The following is a 16,568-nucleotide window of genomic DNA, read 5'->3' on the forward strand; positions in this document are numbered from 1 at the left end:
TATTAAAATATCACATCATGAGAGAATCATTTCATTTTTTGAACGATTTTAACCCTCCTATAATTCAATTATTTCAATAATATCTTACTATTCGTTTTTCGATATGTAATAACTACAACATAATTATTATTATTTATAAAATTTGTGTCATTAATTCTCAATTAATTAAATTCATATTAACCTAGATCTAATGAATTTTCACTTGATGAATCTTAAATTATATGAATATAAAGTTATTATAGATAAATTTATTCATATTAATGTATCTAGAAATTTTAATAAGTGTTTAAATTTATGTATTAACAATTAATTTTTATTTGCCAAATGTAATATAAAATGATTGCTCATGTATAGTATTTCATCGTTATAAAAATTTGAACCATAAAAATTGAGTTTTCAGAGTACAATTTTTTTCTCTTAAATTTCTCTGCTAAGTTTTATTTTTTTTAATTCGTCCGAGATTCATCAAATCGTCAATAAATTGGTATCAAATATTACTTTCATATCACTTACGAAATATTTTAGAATAACGTACAACGTTTGTTCAACTTTGATTAATTCTATTAAAATATCCTAGCCTTTTCAACGGATCACCCCTATACCGCCACCCACTAACGCATGCACCCACCCCACCCCGCACGCGAACCATGTTCAAAGTCACTCCGCTTCGTCCTTCAGAAAATAATTGAAAATGTCCATCTGCTTATATTTCAACACACTCAACTCCCTTCGCCACATATTTCTGCGGATCAAACAGTAATCGACGTCAGCTTCCAATTTTCAATAGCCTTTCGAGAATTTATCTCGATTATTTAGGGTTCTTCTTATGCTTCCAGTACCCATTGATCTGCTTCATTTCGAAAGAATTTTTGGCGGCGAATTATATGAAAACATGTACTTTGGGATTTGAATGCAGTCTAGTTCAGTTGGAAAGATATTGGGCAGTGAAGGACTTTTCTATTTCATATATTTAGTTGGGTACAATTGCTAGCGAGTATAGTTTTTCGAGGGTTTTACTTCAAATGTGCGAAAATTGCACAATTTTTGATATCGGGACTAGTGGAACATAATTGCGTCTATTTAGAGGGTTTAGAGAAAGAGAATTAGGGAAAAATGGGATCTGAGAATAGATTTTACTCTGAAGCAGAATTTAAGTTGGAACCCAAATGGTTGGTCGACCCGAAACTTCTGTTTGTTGGTCCGAAGATTGGAGAAGGTGCTCATGCCAAAGTGTACGAGGGAAAGTAAGTTGACTTTCATTCTTCTGTTTAAATCTTGATCGCAGAGTGGTTTACAATTCAGAAATCTAATTATTAATTTCAAGCTTTTAAGCGTATATTTAACGCAATCTTTTGATTGATTCCAAGGAACATTTAATTAACACCTCTAAATTGTGCCTTTTCAATGGTTTTATACGATCTCTAAATATCTGTAAAGATTAGCATTTTGAAATTTCTGTAAATGATCAATATTTCAGTTTTTGAAATGAGAGAATTAATGCATTCAGATGCAGATTTCTGCTGTATGAGCCCGGCTTTAGCAGTTTTCTTTCATTGTGAAGCAGGTAGCTAACCTTCTCTTTTCCTGGCCATCTTTTAGATACAAAAACCAGAATGTGGCTATCAAAATTGTTAACAAAGGGGATACATCGGAAGAGGTTGCCAAGAGGGAGGCCAGATTTGCAAGAGAAGTTGCTATGTTATCCAAAGTCCAACACAAGAACATGGTTAAGGTTGTGCATCAATTATCAAACGCGTCGTTTTTCGTTACAGTGTTTAGATGTTCTTCCCAATACACCTATGCATACGAATATGCATACACACATACTTGTGTTGATACTGTATACACATTCATGAATAACGCGTATGCATCTAGAGAAATTAGTGACTTTGTGTAGTAACTGTGAAATATGGCTGCTCCATACAATTTTTCGAATATTTATGCGTATGCTGTGTCTGTTACTTATGGATGTATATACGTTCATATAGACATATTCGTTCTTGCTTATGCATGCTATGATATGCGTACATGTATGCTGGACAATATTCTTTATGTGTGGCTGCTGAATTTCATGACGAACACTACAAGTTTCTTCCAGCATTCTGACACTATTTTTCTCCATAGTTTATTGGGGCTTGCAAGGAACCTGTCATGGTCATTGTTACCGAGCTTCTGCTTGGTGGTACGCTGCGAAAATTTTTGTTGAACATGCGACCGAGGTGTTTAGATATGCGAGTTGCAATTGGATTTGCGCTTGACATAGCTCGTGCAATTGAATGTTTACACTCGCATGGAATCATACATCGTGACCTTAAACCTGGTAAGAGTTTCAATAACTCAAGCGGACCTGAAAGACTACAAAGAGCAAGAAAATAAATAAATGGTGTAGTCAAACCTGCAATAAATGGGTCTAAGACTGGGTAATGACTAAAGTGTGAAATACATTCCACTCGGAAAGGAATTTCATTATACAGAAAAGAAAGATATGCTATTTTTTGTTTGATGATTAAGAAAATATATTCGGATGCATACCATTGTTGTTATATAGTGTTTTGTAGGAAGATGTCCTCTTTAAACTATTTACTATATTTATTCCAGTTGTTGCACAAAAAGTGATTAGCTTATTTTCAGAACTCGGGATTATACAATACTACGGAAATTCTCTCTGTCCTGATTGATGAATTAATTAACCAATAAGGGGAATACAGTTTGCGCATTTTACAATGTATGCAAGGCACCAATATGTGAATGTGATGAAAAAAGCTTGGATTTAGTTGGTTGCGTTGATGTCTGGAGCTGAGATCACATGTCTTGCACTATACTTATGAATTTAGAATCAATTATTATCCTTTTTGGTGAAAAGCTTTTCTCAGTTTCTCACACAAGATCTGTTTTGAAAGAAACATGGAAAATAATATCTGTAGAAAAATTGTCTTCAATAAGTGAGCAAAACTTTTTGTTTACTGATCTTGCTTTCAGACCTGTATCACCTGTTTGACAAACATTTAAAAAAGATTTTTTGGGAAAATGACTTTTGGAATAGTGATTTTTCGGAGAATCTGTGGTTAAAAAGTAGGAAAAATTTGGGTTTTATGTGCAAAATATTTTATTGTGGGAATGTGAGGTTGAAAATGAATTTGAGAAAAGAGTTGAGAAAATGTTGGGGAAGTACAGAATGGATTAAAGATGTGCAACAGTATTGTTGTTTTATGATCCCTGTGTTAATCTTTCCTCTTCACCGAAACTATCTAATCCACTTGTAAATTTTTTTCTTTCCTCCAGAAAACTTGCTCTTGACAGCAGACCACAAAACTGTTAAGCTGGCTGATTTTGGTTTGGCAAGAGAAGAATCATTGACAGAGATGATGACTGCCGAGACTGGAACCTATCGCTGGATGGCTCCAGAAGTAGTTCGATTAACCTTTGTTCTTCTTATTTCTTTTTCTATTTTTGTTTTTTAAATCAACAGGATTGCTGAAAATCTCTTCCTTTTTTGGCTAATGGTTGCAGCTTTATAGTACAGTCACCCTTCGTCATGGAGAGAAGAAACATTATAACAATAAGGTGGACGCTTACAGTTTTGCAATTGTGTTATGGGAGCTCATACATAATAAGTTGCCTTTTGAAGGCATGTCAAATTTGCAGGCGGCCTATGCTGCTGCTTTTAAAGTAATTCCCTTCTCTTAAATTGTTTAATATGTTGGTAGCCTCAAGTCAATAAAATGCGAGTTTTTCAATACATTGGCCTAATAGGTAGAAAAGATGCTAGCCTTGTTTGAGGTTATGTATGAAAGACATCGGAATGAGGATATTCACCACAACGTTGGGGATTCTTCTTGCTACACTGCCCCCGCTTCCATTGCCTGGCTGCCTCATCTCTATTTTTTACCCCCTCACTTGACGATTCTAAAGATAACTTTGTTTATGCAACTGAAAGACTTCATTGAGTTTTTTAAAAAGCCACGGGTATAGGGGCTGTGTATTGTAGTTTGTTATTTGTTACTTCAAATTTGTACCTTCCTTCTCAGAATGTAAGGCCAAACGCTGATGATCTTCCTGAGGATTTGGCTTTAATTGTGACTTCATGCTGGAAAGAAGATCCAAATGAGCGTCCCAACTTCACTCAGATAATACAGATGCTTCTGCATTCTCTCTCAAGAATTTCACCACCAGAACCCGTTGAACCACCCAAGATTTTCACTTCCAAGAATGTCGTCTTCCCACCAGCATCTCCAGGCACAAGCGCTTTGATGGCAGGGAGAGATGACGATGGCGACACACCAATGGAAAACAATTCAAGAGGATTCTTCTCCTGTTTTCACCAGTGCTACTAATCTCTATGCATATTTGTTATATACTGGTCAAGACGGGACAATATTAGTGGGCAAGATTTTAGCTTCCTTTTTCTTAGATAATGGAGTTTAGGTTGCTGTGATGTATTGTAGCTGTAAAATAAGGTCCATCCAAAGGCCTATACTCCATTAATTTGTTAGACTTCAGATTATAGTGCCATTTGTACTCATTGCAGCTGTGTAAGGAACCACCTTCTTAATAGCTTCATTGGCTTTTGTGTTTGTTTATATACATTGCACACTGCTGGTTCCTCACAGGACCGGTATTTACCTTACCATTGCAACTGCAAATGGGCAAATGCAGTAAAATCCCAAAAAAGTTAAAATAATGGATTGTTGTGGCCTCTCCAAGTTACAGTATTTTGAAGTTGGAAAACTAAAACAAATGGCATGAAATGTGGGACAGAAAACATTCAATCCGTAACACACTTTGTGCCTTCATTCAATTAAAATGCCAAAATAATAATAATAATAACAATAAATAGCAGGGCGCCTGTTTATATACCAATTGGACAATACGACGTTGAAAAGTTTTTATCCTGCTCACAAGAGATAGGAAATTAGGCTGTCTTTTCTATTAGTATAATAAGTAGCTTGAATTTGATTAAGAGTAATGCAATTTATCACTCTAGGAGTTTATATCATATTATTATACCGTCCAACTATGGCAAGTGAGCCTTATAAATCACATCAGCAGTAAAAAGTTTTTATCTAGAGGAAGTTTTTATCCTGCTACTCGTCACCTCAGTAGTTGGAGGTTTTAGCCCTTGTATGGGCCTTATTTTTTCAAATTATAATGATAGGTGATGTGCAAGATTCCATCATACCCGAACATAATATCCTGAGGATATTGAATGACATCCCATTGCCATTTTACAATCGATGTGCTCGAGAATTGTCCTCGGAGATGTGTAAGTGCTAGAGGATATCCGGTCGCACGGTTACAACATTCTGTGGTTGACATCCTCGGGAATGGAAGATCCTTAATGGCCCAGATAGTTGCTATTGACCCAATAGGATCCCTATGAACTTAGGACTCTAACTCTAACCAACTATACCAACGCTTGACTTCCACACGGACTCCATCTTCAACACGTCACTACAATGACTAACGATTGCAATATCATTCCAACTTTTCTATCTGACGGGATTATTGGATAAGAACATTCCCCCATTTCAAATCCTACTAGAGGTCTACTACCTACCCCTATAAATACAAATCATTGGGACATTACCCAGGTATGTTTTTCATTATTTCCAATTTATAGCCTCACGTACAAATTTCATTTTTGACTTACGCATCGGAGGGACGATGAGAGCAAACCACGTTGCCTTTGTTTCAGGTAACAGAAGACTATGATTGTGCTCATTGACAGTCCTCAAGCTTGAGAAATCAGCATTGCGGACTTTTGGTAACATCATTGGGGCCGTCTATGGGAAGCGCTACCAAAAGCTATGGTTAACACACGATCAAGTCTTCCTTTTGCAAGCTTATCCATTCCCAACCCTCATCTTCTCGAAGGTTAACCTGCACCTTAAGAAGAGTCATCAGAAATACTCGCGCCCCAGCCAGCAGTCGTTACAACCACAGCTTTTGAAGAGCTCCATCAATAGGTAGCCACGCTAACTCAACTGTCGAGTCAAAGAAATTCGCATTTGTCACCGGTGCAAGCAGGGCATGGTGGTTTTATGGCTGATGCTCGAACCCGAGCACCAAACCTCGCAACTGGTGGAGTAGGTACCTCGGGTATTCGTAACATGGTCTCGGGCTCGAGATCGGTTGCTATGGATTCCGGAGAGATTGCTCGGATCGTTAAGAAGGAATTACAGCTGGCTTGCAACGGAATGCTTAGAGGCCAACGGATTTTATCCCTAACACTCCATTCACCCCAGAGATATTGTCATATCCCCTGCCTGACAGATTCAAATATCCTTGCATTAAAGAGTATGATGGGACGATCGATCCAATCAATCATCTCAATGTATATACTGATGTCATGAATTTGCAAGTTGTGTCGGATCAAGTTATGTGCAAGGGCTTCCCGCAAACGCTGACAAACGTTGCTAGGGATTGGTTCTCAACATTGGAGCCCAACTTCATAGCCTCATTCTCAGATTTGGCTGATAAGTTCTCAGGCTTTTTTGCAAGTAGCAAGCGAATCAAAAAAACTGCGGCCTCTTTCATGCAACTTCGCCAAGGACCCTGCGAGGATTTATGATGAGGTTCAACAAGGAAAGACTTCAAATACCCGACTTGCACATCATAGCGATTGTCTCCGCCCTCACTTATGCCATAAGATATGAAGCCTTCAAGATGTCCTTATCAAAGACCCCGCCACAGACAGTGACCAAGCTCCTTACTCGAGCTGAAAAACACCTTAATATGGAGGAAACGTTGAATCTAAGGAGATCTGGTCCTTCCCACGAAAAGGTCGAGAACAAGAAGCAACGTGATCCCATTTCCCGGCTAGAGAATCCTCAGAAGAAGCGCAAGAATGAAGGCCCACTAGGGCCTCTTACCCGGTTGAACACCTCCAAGGTAAATATCTTAATGGAGATCAAGGATATGAAAGAGTTGAAGTAGCCTTCAATAATGAAGTCACCCCCTGACACAAGAGATAGGAGCAAGTATTGTGAATCGAAATATTTTAGAATAACGTAGAACGTTTGTTCAACTTTGATTAATTCTATTAAAATATCCTAGCCTTTTCAACGGATCACCCCTATACCGCCACCCACTAACGCATGCACCCACCCCACCCCGCACGCGAACCATGTTCAAAGTCACTCCGCTTCGTCCTTCAGAAAATAATTGAAAATGTCCATCTGCTTATATTTCAACACACTCAACTCCCTTCGCCACATATTTCTGCGGATCAAACAGTAATCGACGTCAGCTTCCAATTTTCAATAGCCTTTCGAGAATTTATCTCGATTATTTAGGGTTCTTCTTATGCTTCCAGTACCCATTGATCTGCTTCATTTCGAAAGAATTTTTGGCGGCGAATTATATGAAAACATGTACTTTGGGATTTGAATGCAGTCTAGTTCAGTTGGAAAGATATTGGGCAGTGAAGGACTTTTCTATTTCATATATTTAGTTGGGTACAATTGCTAGCGAGTATAGTTTTTCGAGGGTTTTACTTCAAATGTGCGAAAATTGCACAATTTTTGATATCGGGACTAGTGGAACATAATTGCGTCTATTTAGAGGGTTTAGAGAAAGAGAATTAGGGAAAAATGGGATCTGAGAATAGATTTTACTCTGAAGCAGAATTTAAGTTGGAACCCAAATGGTTGGTCGACCCGAAACTTCTGTTTGTTGGTCCGAAGATTGGAGAAGGTGCTCATGCCAAAGTGTACGAGGGAAAGTAAGTTGACTTTCATTCTTCTGTTTAAATCTTGATCGCAGAGTGGTTTACAATTCAGAAATCTAAGTATTAATTTCAAGCTTTTAAGCGTATATTTAACGCAATCTTTTGATTGATTCCAAGGAACATTTAATTAACACCTCTAAATTGTGCCTTTTCAATGGTTTTATACGATCTCTAAATATCTGTAAAGATTAGCATTTTGAAATTTCTGTAAATGATCAATATTTCAGTTTTTGAAATGAGAGAATTAATGCATTCAGATGCAGATTTCTGCTGTATGAGCCCGGCTTTAGCAGTTTTCTTTCATTGTGAAGCAGGTAGCTAACCTTCTCTTTTCCTGGCCATCTTTTAGATACAAAAACCAGAATGTGGCTATCAAAATTGTTAACAAAGGGGATACATCGGAAGAGGTTGCCAAGAGGGAGGCCAGATTTGCAAGAGAAGTTGCTATGTTATCCAAAGTCCAACACAAGAACATGGTTAAGGTTGTGCATCAATTATCAAACGCGTCGTTTTTCGTTACAGTGTTTAGATGTTCTTCCCAATACACCTATGCATACGAATATGCATACACACATACTTGTGTTGATACTGTATACACATTCATGAATAACGCGTATGCATCTAGAGAAATTAGTGACTTTGTGTAGTAACTGTGAAATATGGCTGCTCCATACAATTTTTCGAATATTTATGCGTATGCTGTGTCTGTTACTTATGGATGTATATACGTTCATATAGACATATTCGTTCTTGCTTATGCATGCTATGATATGCGTACATGTATGCTGGACAATATTCTTTATGTGTGGCTGCTGAATTTCATGACGAACACTACAAGTTTCTTCCAGCATTCTGACACTATTTTTCTCCATAGTTTATTGGGGCTTGCAAGGAACCTGTCATGGTCATTGTTACCGAGCTTCTGCTTGGTGGTACGCTGCGAAAATTTTTGTTGAACATGCGACCGAGGTGTTTAGATATGCGAGTTGCAATTGGATTTGCGCTTGACATAGCTCGTGCAATTGAATGTTTACACTCGCATGGAATCATACATCGTGACCTTAAACCTGGTAAGAGTTTCAATAACTCAAGCGGACCTGAAAGACTACAAAGAGCAAGAAAATAAATAAATGGTGTAGTCAAACCTGCAATAAATGGGTCTAAGACTGGGTAATGACTAAAGTGTGAAATACATTCCAATCGGAAAGGAATTTCATTATACAGAAAAGAAAGATATGCTATTTTTTGTTTGATGATTAAGAAAATATATTCGGATGCATACCATTGTTGTTATATAGTGTTTTGTAGGAAGATGTCCTCTTTAAACTATTTACTATATTTATTCCAGTTGTTGCACAAAAAGTGATTAGCTTATTTTCAGAACTCGGGATTATACAATACTACGGAAATTCTCTCTGTCCTGATTGATGAATTAATTAACCAATAAGGGGAATACAGTTTGCGCATTTTACAATGTATGCAAGGCACCAATATGTGAATGTGATGAAAAAAGCTTGGATTTAGTTGGTTGCGTTGATGTCTGGAGCTGAGATCACATGTCTTGCACTATACTTATGAATTTAGAATCAATTATTATCCTTTTTGGTGAAAAGCTTTTCTCAGTTTCTCACACAAGATCTGTTTTGAAAGAAACATGGAAAATAATATCTGTAGAAAAATTGTCTTCAATAAGTGAGCAAAACTTTTTGTTTACTGATCTTGCTTTCAGACCTGTATCACCTGTTTGACAAACATTTAAAAAAGATTTTTTGGGAAAATGACTTTTGGAATAGTGATTTTTCGGAGAATCTGTGGTTAAAAAGTAGGAAAAATTTGGGTTTTATGTGCAAAATATTTTATTGTGGGAATGTGAGGTTGAAAATGAATTTGAGAAAAGAGTTGAGAAAATGTTGGGGAAGTACAGAATGGATTAAAGATGTGCAACAGTATTGTTGTTTTATGATCCCTGTGTTAATCTTTCCTCTTCACCGAAACTATCTAATCCACTTGTAAATTTTTTTCTTTCCTCCAGAAAACTTGCTCTTGACAGCAGACCACAAAACTGTTAAGCTGGCTGATTTTGGTTTGGCAAGAGAAGAATCATTGACAGAGATGATGACTGCCGAGACTGGAACCTATCGCTGGATGGCTCCAGAAGTAGTTCGATTAACCTTTGTTCTTCTTATTTCTTTTTCTATTTTTGTTTTTTAAATCAACAGGATTGCTGAAAATCTCTTCCTTTTTTGGCTAATGGTTGCAGCTTTATAGTACAGTCACCCTTCGTCATGGAGAGAAGAAACATTATAACAATAAGGTGGACGCTTACAGTTTTGCAATTGTGTTATGGGAGCTCATACATAATAAGTTGCCTTTTGAAGGCATGTCAAATTTGCAGGCGGCCTATGCTGCTGCTTTTAAAGTAATTCCCTTCTCTTAAATTGTTTAATATGTTGGTAGCCTCAAGTCAATAAAATGCGAGTTTTTCAATACATTGGCCTAATAGGTAGAAAAGATGCTAGCCTTGTTTGAGGTTATGTATGAAAGACATCGGAATGAGGATATTCACCACAACGTTGGGGATTCTTCTTGCTACACTGCCCCCGCTTCCATTGCCTGGCTGCCTCATCTCTATTTTTTACCCCCTCACTTGACGATTCTAAAGATAACTTTGTTTATGCAACTGAAAGACTTCATTGAGTTTTTTAAAAAGCCACGGGTATATGGGGCTGTGTATTGTAGTTTGTTATTTGTTACTTCAAATTTGTACCTTCCTTCTCAGAATGTAAGGCCAAACGCTGATGATCTTCCTGAGGATTTGGCTTTAATTGTGACTTCATGCTGGAAAGAAGATCCAAATGAGCGTCCCAACTTCACTCAGATAATACAGATGCTTCTGCATTCTCTCTCAAGAATTTCACCACCAGAACCCGTTGAACCACCCAAGATTTTCACTTCCAAGAATGTCGTCTTCCCACCAGCATCTCCAGGCACAAGCGCTTTGATGGCAGGGAGAGATGACGATGGCGACACACCAATGGAAAACAATTCAAGAGGATTCTTCTCCTGTTTTCACCAGTGCTACTAATCTCTATGCATATTTGTTATATACTGGTCAAGACGGGACAATATTAGTGGGCAAGATTTTAGCTTCCTTTTTCTTAGATAATGGAGTTTAGGTTGCTGTGATGTATTGTAGCTGTAAAATAAGGTCCATCCAAAGGCCTATACTCCATTAATTTGTTAGACTTCAGATTATAGTGCCATTTGTACTCATTGCAGCTGTGTAAGGAACCACCTTCTTAATAGCTTCATTGGCTTTTGTGTTTGTTTATATACATTGCACACTGCTGGTTCCTCACAGGACCGGTATTTACCTTACCATTGCAACTGCAAATGGGCAAATGCAGTAAAATCCCAAAAAAGTTAAAATAATGGATTGTTGTGGCCTCTCCAAGTTACAGTATTTTGAAGTTGGAAAACTAAAACAAATGGCATGAAATGTGGGACAGAAAACATTCAATCCGTAACACACTTTGTGCCTTCATTCAATTAAAATGCCAAAATAATAATAATAATAACAATAAATAGCAGGGCGGCTGTTTATATACCAATTGGACAATACGACGTTGAAAAGTTTTTATCCTGCTCACAAGAGATAGGAAATTAGGCTGTCTTTTCTATTAGTATAATAAATAGCTTGAATTTGATTAAGAGTAATGCAATTTATCACTCTAGGAGTTTATATCATATTATTATACCGTCCAACTATGGCAAGTGAGCCTTATAAATCACATCAGCAGTAAAAAGTTTTTATCTAGAGGAAGTTTTTATCCTGCTACTCGTCACCTCAGTAGTTGGAGGTTTTAGCCCTTGTATGGGCCTTATTTTTTCAAATTATAATGATAGGTGATGTGCAAGATTCCATCATACCCGAACATAATATCCTGAGGATATTGAATGACATCCCATTGCCGTTTTACAATCGATGTGCTCGAGAATTGTCCTCGGAGATGTGTAAGTGCTAGAGGATATCCGGTCACACGGTTACAACATTCTGTGGTTGACATCCTCGGGAATGGAAGATCCTTAATGGCCCAGATAGTTGCTATTGACCCAATAGGATCCCTATGAACTTAGGACTCTAACTCTAACCAACTATACCAACGCTTGACTTCCACAAGGACTCCATCTTCAACACGTCACTACAATGACTAACGATTGCAATATCATTCCAACTTTTCTATCTGACGGGATTATTGGATAAGAACATTCCCCCATTTCAAATCCTACTAGAGGTGTACTACCTACCCCTATAAATACAAATCATTGGGACATTACCCAGATATGTTTTTCATTATTTCCAATTTATAGCCTCACGTACAAATTTCATTTTTGACTTACGCATCGGAGGGACGATGAGAGCAAACCATGTTGCCTTTGTTTTAGGTAACAGAAGACTATGATTGTGCTCATTGACAGTCCTCAAGCTTGAGAAATCAGCATTGCGGACTTTTGGTAACATCATTGGGGCCGTCTGTGGGAAGCGCTACCAAAAGCTATGGTTAACACACGATCAAGTCTTCCTTTTGCAAGCTTATCCATTCCCAACCCTCATCTTCTCGAAGGTTAACCTGCACCTTAAGAAGAGTCATCAGAAATACTCGCGCCCCAGCCAGCAGTCGTTACAACCACAGCTTTTGAAGAGCTCCATCAACAGGTGGCCACGCTAACTCAACTGTCGAGTCAAAGAAATTCGCATTTGTCACCGATGCCAACACATCATGGTGGTTTTATGAACGATGCTCGAGCTTGAGCGTCGAACCCCGCAACTGGCGATGGTAGAGTAGGGACCTCGGGTGTCCGTAACATAGTCTCGGGGCTTGAGATCGGTGACTATGGATTCTGGTGAGATTGCTCGAATTATTTAATAAGGGATCATAACTGGCTTGCTTTGGAATACTTGGGGCCCAACGGTTTTACCCCAAAAATCCCATTTATGCTAGAGATATTGTCATATCCTTTGCCTGACAGATTCAAGTATCCTCGCATTAAAAAATATGATGTGACAATCGAACCGATAAATAACCTCAATGTGTATACCAATGTGATGAATTTACAGGTTGTCCCAGACCAGGTGATGTGTAAGGCCTTCCCGCAAACATTGACTAATGCTTCCATGGATCGGTTATCAACATTAGAACCCAATTCCATAGCCTTATTCTCGAATTTGGCCGATAAGTTCTCTACCTTTTTTGTAAGTAGCAAGCACATCATAAAGACCGCGGTCTCTTTTATGCAACTTCGTTAAGGACCGAATGAAACCCTACGTGATTTTATGATAAGGTTTAATACGAAAAGACTTCAAATACCTGACCTTCACATTACCGTAGTAGTTTCTACCCTCACATATGCCATAAGGTGTGAGGCCTTCAGAATGTCTTTATCAAAGACCCCACCGCAGACAGTGACTGAGCTCTTTACCCGAGCTGAAAAGTACATTAATATGGAGGAAACGCTGAATCCGAGGAGAGCTAGTCCATCTTAAGAAAAGGTCGAGAGCAAAAGGCAACATGATCCCATTACCCGGTAAGAGCATCTTTTCGATAAGCGCAGGAATAAAGTGCCACTAGCACCTCTCACCGGTTGAACACCTCCAAGGCAAATATCTTGATGGAGATCAAGGATATGAAAGAATTGAAGTGGCCTTCAAGATGAAGTCTCCCGCTAACACCACAGATAGGAGAAAATACTGTGAGTTTCACTGGGATCATGGACATACCACGGAGGATTGTAAAGCCTTACAGTGGGAGGTTGAAGCCCTTATTAAAAGATGGTTCTTAAGTAATGGTCATGATAAATGTCCGAGAAATGACTGTGATAAGCGAAAGGAACTCGAGGCTGGAAGCAATGGTCAACCTATGGCTAGGACTATTAATATCATCATTGGAGGCATAGCGTCTAGGGGAGACACAAATAATGGGTAGAAGCAGTATGCTCGACAACATGCTCGTGCTTCATGGAATTCCACGATAAACTTGAGGACATTACTTTTGGGGCAAAGAATTTGGAGGAAGTATCGTATCCTCATGACGATGCCTTGGTTATCTTTGTAATTCTAGCCAACTTTGGAGTAAAGAGGATTCTGATCGACAATGAGATGTAGTAAACATACTCTCGCATGAGGCTTTCACAAAAATGGAAACTTCTCCCAGCTAGCTCAAGGCAGTTAGAACTCCTCTTCTGGGTTTTGGTGGTGAAGTCATTGTCCCGGAAGGAATTGTTGAGCTTCCACTTACATTGGGTTCTGATAAAGCACAAGTGATAGAGATCACACTGTTCTAGGTAGTTAGCATTCCTATGGCATACAACGTCATCCTGGGAAGGCCGCTGCTTAACAAGATCCAAGCCATTGTATCCACTTTCCACCTCGCTATGAAGTTTCCAACAGGTCATGACGTTGAAATGGTATGAGGAGACCAGACATCTGCAAGACAGTGCTATGTTACTAGCATTCGAGGAATAAGCGCCGATGTCATACAACTTTCACTGCCAGACCTCGAGGTCGAGCTCGACCCTAGAGGCAGACTTGCTCCAATTGAGGAATTGGATGTAGTCAAGCTCGAGCACGGGAAAAAAAGTGACAATTGGTCGGGATCTCAACCCTAGCCTCAGGGCAGAAGTCATCGATTGTCTATCCTGCAATATTGATGTTTTTGCATGAAAGGTTGGGGATATGCCAAGAATAGATGCAGAAGTCACGGTCCATAAACTCTACATAAGTCTAGGGGCCAGACCAGTTAAGCAGAGGAAGGGACAGTTTGCACCAGAAAGGCGAGAAGTAATTCAGGAAGAGGTTGGTAAACTCATCAAAGTTGGGTTCATACGGGAGGTCCAATACCCCAATTGGCTAGTGAATGTGGTCTTTGTGAAAAAGGCTAGTGAAAAGTGGAGAGTCTGCTTTGATTTCACAGATCTCAATAATGAATGTCCTAAGGATATCTACCCACTCCTTCGGATTGACAACCTCATGGAAAGTAAATCAGGACATAAATTGTACAGCTTTCTTGATGCATTCTCAAGGTATCATCAGATTCTTATGGCTAAGGAAGACTAGGAGAAGACTTCCTTCGTGGCAGATTCTGCCATATACTATTATCGGGTCATGTCGTTTGGGTTGAAGAACGTTGGGGCAACGTATCAGAGGCTCGTCAACAATGTCTTTGCTAATTTCATTGGGAAGAATATTAAGGCCTACATTGATAACATGGTGGTAAAGAGCAAGAAGATAGAGCAACACACATCTGATCTCGAAGAGGTATTTGCTACCCTACGAAAATACAAGATGAAGCTCAACCCAGATAAGTATTTATTTGGTGTAGCTTCGGGAAAATTTTTGGATTTCATGATCACTCATCGGGAAATTGAGACAAATCCTGATAAGATTCAAGCCTTGGCAGCTATAGAATCACCAAGGAGTAAGAAAGAGGTTCAGAAGTTGATCGGTCGTGTCGCTGCCCTTAACAGGTTTATGTCTCGAGCACCAAACATGTGCTTTCCATTCTTCAAAGCTCTTAGGGATAATCATAGCTTTGAATGGAATGAAGAGTGTGAAAAGGCTTTTTAAGAGTTCAAGCAAACATTGGCATCACCCCCATCCTCACAAGGCCCGAGCCCAAGAAATACTTTGTTTCTACACTTGGCCGTTTCTCAGAATGCCGTGAGTGGAGTGTTGGTGAAAGAGGTTAATAAGATTGAATAGCCTATCTACTATGTGAGCAAGGTTTTGCTTGATATAGAGATAAGGTACACATTGGCCAAACAACTTGCCTTACATCGATAGTAGGGGCACGAAAACTTTGACAATATTTTCAATCCCATCCTATTGTGGTGCTCACTAATCAGCCCCTCAAGCATATACTTCAAAAGTCAAACGTCTCAGGCAGATTGTTGAAGTGGGCAATGACATCGAGTTCAAACCTCGACCATCTATTAAAGCATAGGCCTTAGCTGATCTTATTGCAAAACTCACCTAAGGCTTCGGGGGCCAGAGCATAGCCTGAGCACCGTAGCAGACACATGGTAAATTTTTGTAGACGGAGTGCCAAACTCATTGGGATCGAGTACAGAGATAATTGTGGTAAACTCGGACAAGATCATAGACATTCAGTGCTCACTCAGGTTTGAATTTGAGGGGACCAACAATGAAGTAGACATCATAGCCATGGAACTCGCCATAAATCTTGAACTTCAAAACATCAAAATTTTTAGTGATTCCCAACTAGTGGTTGGACAGATTGAAGGTACATTTGAGAAGAAAGATGAGAAAATGAGCTTATATTGTTTGAAATCTCAAGAGTTGTGAAATTGTGGAGATTGCCCGGGCTGAGAATTGTAAGACTGATGCTTTATCTAGGCTGATGTTCATGGGGATAGACGGGCTTGACAGGACAGTCCACATCAAAGTTGTAACCGAGCCCAACATCAATCAGAACATTGGCATCTAGTACATTGACAATGAGTTATCATCGATGGAACCAATAGTGGACTTCATAGTGAGTGGAAATCCTCAGAAGATCCTCGAGCAACGAGGAGCATCCGTTCAAAAGCACCAAGATACTGCATGGCTGGAGGGGTCTTATTTTGCAGAAGCCTAACGCTTCCATACCTCAGGTGCTTTAAACCCTCGGAGTCATCCCAGGCCCTAGTTGAAGTTCATGAAGGTGTGTGCCAGAATCATCAAGGAGCTCGGGCATTGGCCTTTAAACTCATAAGGTATGTATATTATTCGCCTACTGTCAAAAAGTATGATAAGTGCCAGAGGTTTGGCAATGTCATCCAC

At 39.0% G+C, this 16,568-nt stretch overlaps 2 protein-coding genes across 4 annotated transcripts; both read left to right on the forward strand.

Moving 5' to 3' along the window:
* The first annotated feature begins 618 nt into the window (after positions 1 to 618).
* On the forward strand, positions 619 to 4,580 carry LOC111378057 (serine/threonine-protein kinase HT1-like). 2 transcript variants are annotated; one of them, XM_023001224.1, is made up of 6 exons: positions 619 to 1,244; positions 1,600 to 1,732; positions 2,125 to 2,320; positions 3,283 to 3,407; positions 3,511 to 3,669; positions 3,754 to 4,580. In XM_023001224.1, the coding sequence occupies exons 1-6, from the start codon at positions 1,114 to 1,116 to the stop codon at positions 3,970 to 3,972; spliced, it is 963 nt and encodes a 320-aa protein (XP_022856992.1). In that variant the 5' UTR covers positions 619 to 1,113; the 3' UTR covers positions 3,973 to 4,580. The 2 variants fall into 2 exon arrangements, with proteins under 2 accessions (XP_022856992.1, XP_022856991.1); XM_023001223.1 differs by having other exon boundaries at positions 626 to 1,244; positions 4,029 to 4,580.
* Positions 4,581 to 7,097: 2,517 nt separating this feature from the next.
* LOC111378059 (serine/threonine-protein kinase HT1-like) lies at positions 7,098 to 11,060 on the forward strand. Of its 2 annotated transcripts, none has more exons than XM_023001225.1 (6): positions 7,098 to 7,723; positions 8,079 to 8,211; positions 8,604 to 8,799; positions 9,762 to 9,886; positions 9,990 to 10,148; positions 10,233 to 11,060. In XM_023001225.1, the coding sequence occupies exons 1-6, from the start codon at positions 7,593 to 7,595 to the stop codon at positions 10,812 to 10,814; spliced, it is 1,326 nt and encodes a 441-aa protein (XP_022856993.1). In that variant the 5' UTR covers positions 7,098 to 7,592; the 3' UTR covers positions 10,815 to 11,060. The 2 variants fall into 2 exon arrangements, with proteins under 2 accessions (XP_022856993.1, XP_022856994.1); XM_023001226.1 differs by having other exon boundaries at positions 7,105 to 7,723; positions 10,509 to 11,060.
* Positions 11,061 to 16,568: the final 5,508 nt, after the last annotated feature.

The sequence above is a fragment of the Olea europaea genome, unplaced genomic scaffold, assembly GCF_002742605.1.
Source record: "Olea europaea var. sylvestris unplaced genomic scaffold, O_europaea_v1 scaffold1763, whole genome shotgun sequence".
In the NCBI taxonomy this organism is placed as follows: Eukaryota; Viridiplantae; Streptophyta; class Magnoliopsida; order Lamiales; family Oleaceae; genus Olea; species Olea europaea.

Excerpts from the sequence above, each read along its gene's own strand:
- LOC111378057 (XM_023001223.1), top strand. The coding sequence starts at position 1,114 with ATGGGATCTGAGAATAGATTTTACTCTGAAGCAGAATTTAAGTTGGAA. Across the intron at positions 1,245-1,599 it reads GCCAAAGTGTACGAGGGAAA|ATACAAAAACCAGAATGTGG; the intron begins GTAAGTTGACTT and ends GCCATCTTTTAG. Across the intron at positions 1,733-2,124 it reads AACACAAGAACATGGTTAAG|TTTATTGGGGCTTGCAAGGA; the intron begins GTTGTGCATCAA and ends TTTTCTCCATAG.
- LOC111378059 (XM_023001225.1), top strand. The coding sequence starts at position 7,593 with ATGGGATCTGAGAATAGATTTTACTCTGAAGCAGAATTTAAGTTGGAA. Across the intron at positions 8,212-8,603 it reads AACACAAGAACATGGTTAAG|TTTATTGGGGCTTGCAAGGA; the intron begins GTTGTGCATCAA and ends TTTTCTCCATAG. Across the intron at positions 8,800-9,761 it reads ACATCGTGACCTTAAACCTG|AAAACTTGCTCTTGACAGCA; the intron begins GTAAGAGTTTCA and ends TCTTTCCTCCAG.